The 10,654-nt window shown below is 37.6% G+C and overlaps 1 protein-coding gene across 1 annotated transcript in view; it reads right to left on the reverse strand.

Moving 5' to 3' along the window:
- Positions 1–769: 769 nt before the first annotated feature.
- Positions 770–10,654, reverse strand: part of LOC135196299 (uncharacterized) — a 210,256-nt gene continuing 200,371 nt past the window's right edge. Inside the window, exons 6-13 of the mRNA XM_064223007.1 lie at positions 10,602–10,654; positions 8,587–8,737; positions 7,031–7,201; positions 5,266–5,416; positions 4,806–4,941; positions 4,206–4,317; positions 2,384–2,579; positions 770–1,403 (exon numbers count right to left, since the gene is read on the reverse strand). The exon at positions 10,602–10,654 is cut by the window's right edge and continues 165 nt beyond it. Of these exons, the coding sequence (XP_064079077.1) occupies positions 1,273–1,403; positions 2,384–2,579; positions 4,206–4,317; positions 4,806–4,941; positions 5,266–5,416; positions 7,031–7,201; positions 8,587–8,737; positions 10,602–10,654 (1,101 nt within the window). The 3' untranslated portion in view covers positions 770–1,272. The remainder of the gene's footprint in view (positions 1,404–2,383; positions 2,580–4,205; positions 4,318–4,805; positions 4,942–5,265; positions 5,417–7,030; positions 7,202–8,586; positions 8,738–10,601) is intronic.

The following is a 10,654-nucleotide window of genomic DNA, read 5'->3' on the forward strand; positions in this document are numbered from 1 at the left end:
GTTGCCTCTGCTGTCATAGAGGAAATCTAACAGCTTGTTATGGTATTCTGTTAAATACCTTTCTAAAATTTGCAAATAGTTGGTGAACTCTTTTCGCTTTCACATGGAACTTCTCTCGCAGTCGCCATTTCACAAACACTAATTACGTGTTGATTTCTCTGACATGAAGCCAAAATGACTATTGTTGATTTTAATTATTTTTCTTAGCCTCTCTTCCAATCTTGAGCAATCTTGAGATTTCTCTAGACTTGTAAAACGGAATGAGTAACTCCTCTTCTGGTTTCATGTCTATCTTTTCAAGGCTTCGATGTATTCTGGTTAGCTCATCAACTACTGGCTCTCCAGCTACTTTTACCTTCTGATTGTAAAAGAAAATACATAAGGTATCAACATCATTTGCACGTAAGATCATTCGGTTTGCAAATTAATGCTTTTAACTGTTAAATAATAAAAGGAAACTATCACACCGTATTATTACCTGTAATTTCTTTGTTGCCTTTTTCGTAGTATCAAACACGTTACAGAATTGATCACCGACCATATTCTTCTGTGAAGGTTACTGACACGGAAATGAATACAAAAGACGAAAGTATCTTTCTTCTCTAATATAATCAACAAAATATCACGCACAAATTTCTTATATAACCTCTTTCCTGAAACAAAAGAAGCCATCATTTAAGTCCAATCTTACCAATTTTGAAAAGTCATGACCTAAGGCTAAATCTCTTTTTACACGCAGGCAAAATCAAAGAGGAATAAAGAACACACATTTGATATAATTCTTTATTGGATGATACAACACCATACTGCAATCACAGTTGCAGAGAATATGGCACCTGACAACATGAAATAAACATGGCTGAGATATGAGGATAAATATATTAGGAAGAACACTATTTGGCAGTATTTATGAATCTTGATGAAAAATGAAATGAAAGGAAGTTTTTGTAAAAATGAGATGATAATGAGGATGGCGATGATATCGAAAATGGTCATGATGGAACATGTGAAGACAATGGAATCCACTTCGCATATTCTTCAAGGCTCAAGAACCATACCTTAAAATGTATGAGAAAATTCACTGCTCTTATAAGAAGAATCAAAGGTCAAAAAGGTCCAAAAATGCACAACAGTGAACACTACAATTGCCATGGTTTTACGTGACGACAAAATGGAAATCGCAAATAGATCTGTGCAGTTCCCCGTGGTATGATTATTTGACTTGAAAAATATATAAGGATTTAATTTTGAATGGTTTCGAAGACTTCATCATCAGAGCGTAACTTGGTAATACTGCGACGGGGGTCTCGTGCAGGGCGCTGTGGCGCTCGTCTGGGCACAACAAGACCAGTGCTTCTTTCCGGGATGCCCGGCGTGATTGTGACCACAGCCCATGTACCCACCTGTGTAAGAAATGTAAGGGAATGCAAATTAAAGAGAATGGTTAAGGATATTCATGCAAATTACGGTTTACGAATCTTTGTTGTTCGGTGCTTCCCGTTTACTTTTCTAAATGTTACTCTCTTCCTGAATACTCTCTGTTACTTCACAAGTTCTTCTAACCCAGTTTGCAAAAGACTATATACTCAATGTACTTGTTGATAAGACAAGTAAATTGAGTATATAGTCTTTTGCAAACTGGGTTAGAAGAACTTGTGAAGTAACAGAGAGTATTGATAAGACAACCACCTAATGAATTAAGTCCTACCGTTACAAGAAACAATAACTCAAGTAAACGCATTCATTTCCTTCACCATTTACAGAGAAAGAAAAGGCGAAGCTATACTATAAATGAATTAAAGTAAACATTATATAAAAGAACAACCAAACAATAAAAAAGTGCAACTGCGGAAGAAAATTCAACGTGTGCGATAATTATAACTACTGTATCAAGAAGTCCATCAGCTTTCGTAATGCTGAAAATGTAGGTAGAATTAAAGAACATGCTCTAGTAGATTCACATCAACCGTGCATTTGATGTTTAGGCCAGTCCCTTACGACGCTCCTAATTGGCTGTTGATAAGCCAATCACAGGGTTGGAAACTCTGTCTCTCTCGAGAGAGTTCACATAGGCAGGATGTATGTTCCACCTCTCCTGAGGGATACTTTTGAAAGATGTAGCCCTCAGGAGAGGTGGAACAGATCCTACCCATGTGAACTCTCGAGAGAGACTGAGAGTTTCCAGCCCAGTGATTGGCTTATCAACAGCCAATCAGGAGCGTCGTAAGGGACTGGCCTAGACATCAAATGCACGGCTGATGTAAATCTACTATAGTTTATTTTGTTCATGTTTACAAAATGTAAACAAATTCAATTCTTTCCCCCTCATTTGAGGAGCTTTACTTCTAAATCTCCTTTCCAGCCTCAGTGCAGTTTGTCATACCTGGCATAGTCGCACCACAAGCGCAAGTGGCGGTTTTGTCACCACTACTGGAGCAGAAGGTACAGCAGTGGAAGATGCCCGTATGCTGCCTCCCTGGCACAGCCACGCCCCTCTCCTTGCAGCTCGCATCACCACCTCCTGAGCTGGACTGTCCCGCCGAAGATGTGGGCGTTATCATGATGTCCAGGGGACTGTCCTGTGCAGGAACACAAATTAAGATTTAATAAATACAAGTACTTAATTCAAAAATGTTTTGGATCTGGTTGACATCTTGGTGCTTCATGTTATGAAGGAGCGATGGAAGTTTTCTTGACAGTGGAGCAAGGAAACGTGGGGAAATAAAGATCGATCTATTTTACAAAGACAACTAAGACTGATCTTCAAAGCTCCCGGAAATTCTTTCAGAAGTTTCGAAATGAAATTTTGTGTTTCTCTGCAAGTTCCTGTCTTTATACACATTATCAATATACGTAGATAGACTAGTTTAATCAGACAGCATAAGTCTACATGTTGCTAGACTCTCGAAAGGCTGATCCAAAAGGATCCACGGAAAAGCTGCACGGAACTCTTCCGGCTACTGAAGGCAGTACAGCCTACAGGGTACTTTAAATATGAAGAACAATTTACTTTCCAGAATATCATCGAAACTCACTGTCACAGAAACAAAAGAGATTGCGACTCAAAAAGACCGCACTGTTTCCATTTCTTGCATAATGCAGGTTTAATTAAGTCTGATTAACATGATAAAATTTGACTAATTCCTTGAATATCCGGTAAAGGTCAGATGTCGCTTGCTCTGCTCAAATAGACTGCATCGAGTCGGTCAATAAACCATCAACACAAACCCGTTCCGTACTAAAGACGAATTTGACTTTTTTTTTTTTTTATCCGCAATGTAAATTACTTAGAAAAAAGTAAGTTCACTTCCACCTTAATACTTTAGAAAACATGCACGCACACGAGGAAATGGCATTGGTAAAACTGACAGAGAGCTCTAGGAATACAAAAGGTGGAAGGTTTCAGTATTCTGTTGATAAAGGAAGCGAGAGGTCTAAATTGTGTGCCTTGCATTAGCAAAATAGATGTAGAATGAGAATGCACGAAGAATTGTTCAGACAAGAGAGAGGTGTTGCACATTAAACATGATGGGCAGAGAGAGAGAGAGAGAGAGAGAGAGAGAGAGAGAGAGAGAGAGAGAGAGAGAGAGAGAGAGAGAAATGAGGGGGCGAGACTTTAGTGGATGCAATTCTGGATGTGACATATGTTCTGAGATTATCAATGAAAAGTCGCAACGCAATTTCATCTATGACATCAAAAGGATTTAGAGCACGAGTGAATGATCTTCTTAGCATTGGTATTATCTGCAATAAAGCCGACTAAAAGTCTAACGCAGCTTCAGCATCTCCCATGAACAAGAAGCATCGCATGACATAAGCAAATACAAAATAGGTGACGGGAAAATCATAAGTTTTAGAGGCAAGTCTATTACACACAATTTCAGTTAGACTGGCCTGACTACGGATTTACTTGGTTCGGTCAGAGAGACAGAGTCAGAGCTAAAAAGGCGCAATGATTAATATGCTTTTGGTAAATTATGAAGTTGAAAACGCAAATTTTGGAGGAAGAAGTATTGTTGAAGAAATTACATGACTTACGATTTTATCAAAAATACAAAACAAAATAAATATCGAATGCTAAGCAAACATTCACAAACAAGTTTACTATTTATTGAAAACTAAACATTTACTTAAAAGTGTTACTGCAGAGGAAGAGATGAAAAATTATAAATAAGTAGTAATAATACATGAATGACAATTCTCACCTGAACGTGAGCACCTTGGATGGTCACTTTCAACATAGCTGACATCGGTACTGGAGGGCTGAAAGTGACCTCGTATGACCCATCTTCACGATCTCTCACTGAACAACTACATCTGCATAATTGTTAAAAAATCATGTGAAAATGACGTTCTTTCATAGAAAATAAACGTCTAATTATAATGTAAAAAAAAAAAAATAATATTTCAGAAGCATAAAAGAATATAAAAGAATAAGTCAAAATCCACAGTTATGTAGATGAGAAAAGCCGTATTTTTCAAATTAAGAAAATGGTTAAAATGGGAGATTCTGACCGTTTGCACGACGGCCTTTTTACCGTCTTCTTCACCGACTGAAGAGGACCGTCGTGAAAACGGTCGAAAGCTCCAAGTTTTAATTTTTTTTTTCTATTTCGAAAAACACAGCTTTGCTCTTATACATAAGTGTGGATTTTTCCTAATCATTTCCGGTCACAGTATAGTGATGCACCTTACACATAAAAGAATCTTCAGTCATCATGCGACAAAATGAACCAATACGAAACGCTAAATAAGAGTAAACAAGAGTAACGACAACTTAAAACGAATTCCGAGATGAATCTTACAGGATATTGCCGTCCCTCGTAAGCACCATTGCCCCGACGTCCTCTCCTCCGTGCGTGATTGGCTGACCGTCAACGTCCCTTGCAACCACCAACGCCGACACTCGAGTACCCACGGCAATGTTATTCACATCGCCTACTGCAAAGTGGAATTAAAACTTACATTTTTTTCGTCTGATATGACGGCAGTGTTTCGGTAAATATGCAAATGTATCTTCCAAACATTAGCAGACAGATTACGTAGATTTTTTTTATCTTTTGTTATGGTTACACGTGGTCTCATTCACAGTAGACTGTGTTACTCAGAAACAATATATGGATAACTCTACATTATATATAGTACAAGTATATACAGAGTAGAGATAAAGAGAGAGAGTTACGTGGAACAACGGACACACATATGTATATATATATATATATATATATATATATATATATGTATATATATTATATAAATCCTTACATAGTTTGAGCCTGGAACTTGGAGGATGAGCAGGAGTGTCTGCGATGACGCCGTGGAGTCGATGACCTCTGACCTTGCCTGCCCGATGGTCGCGAAGCAAAGTCAGCCTTTCCCATCGAGCCCAGCCACGCACATCTTCGTTTAAGAGATGCTGAAACAAGATGATGTGAATGAAGTCATCTGGATTTGGATGTCAGAGGAAAAAGATATATTAGTGATATATCTATTGTTCTAAGAGGTTCACAATAATAAAAAATGTTGCGAGTTCGTGTTGCAACGTTGCAACAACCATTGCGGAGATCCAACAGAATTGCAGCCAGAAGGATTGATAGGGGAGAGGAAATCGCCTAGTTGGAGTTAACGGCCCTCTTTCTTCATCACCTGGTCCATAAACGAGCTAACGACCGGTGTCAACAATCTTCAGCAACTCTGTTAATTTATCTTTAAATTCACCTCGGTACACGGTGTGCCTAATTGTTCATTTGGACTGAACATGAATCCAGGGAAGGGTTCAAAAGCTTTCTAAAGGGGTTTTAAATTATACACGAACTCGCAACATTTTTTATTATTGTGGACCTCTTAGAACATTATACGATACTCTTATGATAGAGAGTTTTTCCCAACCAAAAAATATATCTATTCGTTGTGGAACACTACGTAAATAAAGTTGTTTTAGCTACGAAGATACGTAAAATATGAAGTTTGTACTGTCTAGAAATAAGGCGCATCTCTTTCAGCAAATGCCGATTAACATATCCAATCATGATGAAGCATCAGATATGACCATTAATAAAAGCAATATTAACAAAATATTGATTTTCAACTGAAACATGCAAATTATCATTTGGCGAAGGAGCCGAAGAGAGCTAAACGTAATGTCGGCAGCGTCCTTAGCTGAGACCTGACGGAAACAAGAAAATACTGGGACAGACCGAGGTCCTTTCAATAAGGACCTTGGGACATACTACGTAAGGGTCAGAACCACGCGTCTAAGGACGGAAGATGAAGTCAGAGGGAACATAAGTGCGATGAAAATTCCAAAGTTTGAGCGTGGAAGGGAAAATCTAATGTCAACTGCGTATTCCAAAGATCACTGATTTCCAAAGTTAATGTGGGATGGGATGACTTGACAGATTTAACGTCGCCAAAAATGAGAAAAGGCTTTCAGCGTGATGTAAACATTGTCAAAACCGCAACCATTGAGAGAGAGAGAGAGAGAGAGAGATGGAGAGAGAGAGAGAGAGAGAGAGAGAGAGAGAGGAGAGAGAGAGAGAGAGAGAGCGCTTTTCAGTGGAAAGTAGGGAATGTCTAGAACAGAGAAGAAGTAAAGACAAACTCACCGATCAGACAGATTGTTTTCCAATAATGCACAAGCGCTGACTGGCTGCCGTGCCGTATAAATAAGAATCCTGAGGTACGGTTCCCGTACCTGTAGAATTTGCAACATAGCATACGTGCTCTTATTTGTCGCCGTAAAGAAGTCGAGAATACAGCCTTAAAAAGAAAAAAAAAAGAAAAAAAAAAATCGCACCCGTACCTACGGCCTTAAAAAAAAAAAAATTCGCACCTGTAGCTACGGCCTAAAAAAAAACCTGCACCCGTAACTACGGCCTTTAAAAAAAAAAAAAAAAAAAAAAAAAAAAAAAAAAAAAAAAAAAAAAAAAAAAAAAAAAAAAAAAAAAAAAAACTCGCACCGTAACTACGTCCTATAAAAAAAAAAAAAAAAAAAAAAAAAAAAAAGGGAGCTTCAATAGGGTATATTTACCTGTAACCTAAGCGTGACGATGGGGGCCAGCGCCAAGGTCTCCGCATCTCCAGCGTGATGCAACAGATCGTGGGTTAAATCACAGCCTTGCCGCAGCCAACTCGCAGTCTGCCCGGCTTTCTGAGACTCCATGACGATTCCCCGCTGAGCGCGCTCGCACGCCTGTCGAATCTGTAAGAGTGAATTGGTGCGTTACTCACATTCATTTATTAGTATCTCGTTTAGACGACACTACGATGGAATGGATATAACAAGTTCGTTTACTTCGTGAAATAAAAAAGGACTTTGCGAATTGGTGCATTACTCAAGATGACATTCATTTATTAGTATCTTGTTTAGACGCAAATGCAATGGAATGGATATAAAAAGTTCGTTTACTTCACGAAATAAAAAGGGCTTTAACGAATAAGTATTTTGTAAAAATACTTCGTGAAATGCGAAAATAATTTAAACCACTTTTCACCTAATATTTTTCTCTTTTCATTAACTCACCATTTTATGGACTTTGTTCTTCAGTCGATCAAATAAAATATTAAATGTTCATTTGAATTTTTTTAAAATAAAACTTTACTCCATACATAATTAAAAATATTAATTCAGTACACGTTTCGGCAGTTTAAATAAAAAAAAAAAGTCAGTTACAAACATTTCATTTAATATCGGGAAACAGATTTTCTTTTGATCCTCAACTTGAAGGAGAATCTTTAATGAATAAAGTTCACGTTCATCTGAGATTAATGTAATCATTGGATAAAAATATAAAATCAACAACATTTTCATGACCTCACACGTTCACCGGCTATCAGTTTCCAAGATTAATTAATTTATGTCAACAGATCGAAGAAATACAGTCTCGTAACCAGTGTGGATACTTCTGGCAAGGCTTCGTCTTCATTCGTATTCTTGCATGCTCTTATGAAGCTTATACTCGAAGCAAAAATATCACATAAAAAGGCAGAACTACATCCAGAAGAAACAAAAGATGTTCTTTTGAATTTACAGGGAAAACAAAAGCATGTAGGAATTCCACGCTCGGTGGCCACCGAACAAGAGCAATAAAGAAATCGTTGATCCCTAGTTTAAACGTGAGAGTTCATGGATTGGCGGGTGTTACCTGAACAACTGAGCAGATGAAGGGGAGGGTCATTTATTTATTACTAAATCTCATACTAATCTAAAGAAAACACCAGCATTTAAGTCACGCTCATTATTGAATAAGTACAAATCAACTCTTTTACCTTTTAAGTTTATAATTAAACTTAAAAGGTAAAAGAGCAGGTGACAAATTTGTGACATCAGTCACAAAAACTAGCAAAAATAAAATGTTCATTTACCGTATCTCTTCCATTTCAGATAATGAGGTGTAGCTTATCAAGAATAAAAATAATTTTTAACTGCTTTGTTTTTTCTAAAAAAAATAGATGATAACAGGAATGACCCTCTCATTGAAATTGGAAGAAGGAAAAACACCAGAAGAACCGAAGAAAGGAATCAATTTGAAAAAAGAAAGAAAACAAAAGCAACAACAACAACAATAACATAATTAAGGGACTGACCTGCCTAAGAAGGGTATGCCGGTGCTCCTCCAGCGCCATGATGTAGTCGTCAATAAAAGCGTTGACCTGATCGGTGACCGCGCGACCTCGCTGCTGAACCCTGGCAGCAGCTCCGGTAAGGTCTTCCACTGTACCCAGCAGTTCTCCCATCCTGAATCATTATACTTTATGTGTTAATTACTTTTCGGACTCTTCTTCGGTAAAATAATGATACTATTTCTAAGGCTCGTACACCAAAGCACGTGACTCACTGACAAAATATTATTTGGATACATTTAACGTCCAAGAATCTGAATAGGTTTAAGCACATTTGTTTTTAAATAAACACTATGTCTAAGGCAAAGTTTGATACACATTAATGAAATATATTTTATAGAATCAGTTAAAAAGCTTTCCAAATGTATTACCTATCTACTCCTGGGTAGATCCTAACACATCCCACTGAGTTGATTAACAGCTCTCCTAGGGCTGGCCCGAAGGATTAGATATTTTCACGTGGCAAGGAACCAATTGGTTACTTAGCAACGGGACCTACAGCTTATTGTGGGATCCGAACCACATTGTATAGAGAAATGAATTTTTATCACCAGAAATAAATTCCTCTGGTTCCGCGTTGGCCGAGCTGAGAATCGAACTTCGGACCACCGGATTGGTAGCCGAGCGCGAAATCCACTCATCCAGCGAGGAACCATCCCATTCCGAAACCACTGAAAGATTCTGTTCCTGAAGTTTGTCGGAAGCTTTATGTAAATTTTCTAAAGGTTCCATGATTATAACAGTTAATTGCCACAATTATGACATGGACATAGTCTAGATGGCATTTTTTTTCAATGCTTCGCTGAGGTCAAAACGGTAACTACGGCATATTCAAGGTAAATGTGAAGTCCCTCATTTTTGGAAATTATGGAACATTACAGTATGGAACAGTTGCAGAATTTGGTACTGCAGGTCTTTAACGTATTCTGCAACTGGCTATTACTTTACCAGAAAGTCTGAGTTGACAATGAGAGTATATCCTCGAAATAACTATTGACAACTCTGATGACAAAAAAAACTTAATCCGCGTAACTCCCCTAAGGTTTTTTTACTTGCTCTTTTGTGATGGTTATTTTGATAATCTCCTCCTATCGTACAGATCGAGGAAAACTTATTACAAGTGGAATTACCGACTGCCAATTGTCCGTTTCACAAATAACGATTAAATTTTATTAATTCAATGGCGGTTGATGATGATTTTGATCACAATTTCGAGAATCACTGAAATATTCTGGTACATTGGTAAAAAATTATTTTGCACATTACTTTATCATTACGATTTACACATCCGCATCTCAAACTGCTGCCGGGAGGAAAACTTTGTTTTTGTAGAGTCAAGTTCGAAAATAACGAATCTCCGGGATTTTCAGCCTTGGTCAAACCCTGTGGTTTACAGGCGCTTAATAAGCGGAGACCAAAAACTTCCCAGCAGTTCGGTAAATTATTTGAGGTCGGCTGCAGTGGCAATACATTGAGAGGCGGGAGCGGGATACCTGTCTCACTTCTTTATGTTTCCTGGACTGCACTTTGGGGCATTTTCTGCCAGAATTTTATAATCTACTATCTATATATATATATATATATATATATATATATATATATTTAACTAATAAAAGTCCACACTTTGGGACGGTTCCAGCGTCTCTTCTGTCCCTCGTGACTTTAGGTATTTGTTCTTTTAAAAGAAGAAAAATCGGTGCGGCTGATGTGATCTAGTACTGTTCAGGTAGATGAAAGCTCCCGTCCTATGATGTTTTTAATAAACAGCTTACTTAAGTGTGGACTTTTATTAGTTTAAAAAATTCTAATCACGTTATATATATTACTTAAAAATATTCAAATCACGTTATTGTGAGATTATATATATATATATATATATATATATATATATATATATATATATATATATATATATAGAGAGAGAGAGAGAGAGAGAGAGAGAGAGAGAGAGAGAGAGAGAGAGAGAGATATCCAAGTACCTGTTGGAGGACAAGTCAAGTAGGGAGGTGAGGTTACTCTTGGCATGAGGGGC

This window comes from Macrobrachium nipponense, chromosome 17 (assembly GCF_015104395.2).
Source record: "Macrobrachium nipponense isolate FS-2020 chromosome 17, ASM1510439v2, whole genome shotgun sequence".
NCBI classification, from domain to species: domain Eukaryota; kingdom Metazoa; phylum Arthropoda; class Malacostraca; order Decapoda; family Palaemonidae; genus Macrobrachium; species Macrobrachium nipponense.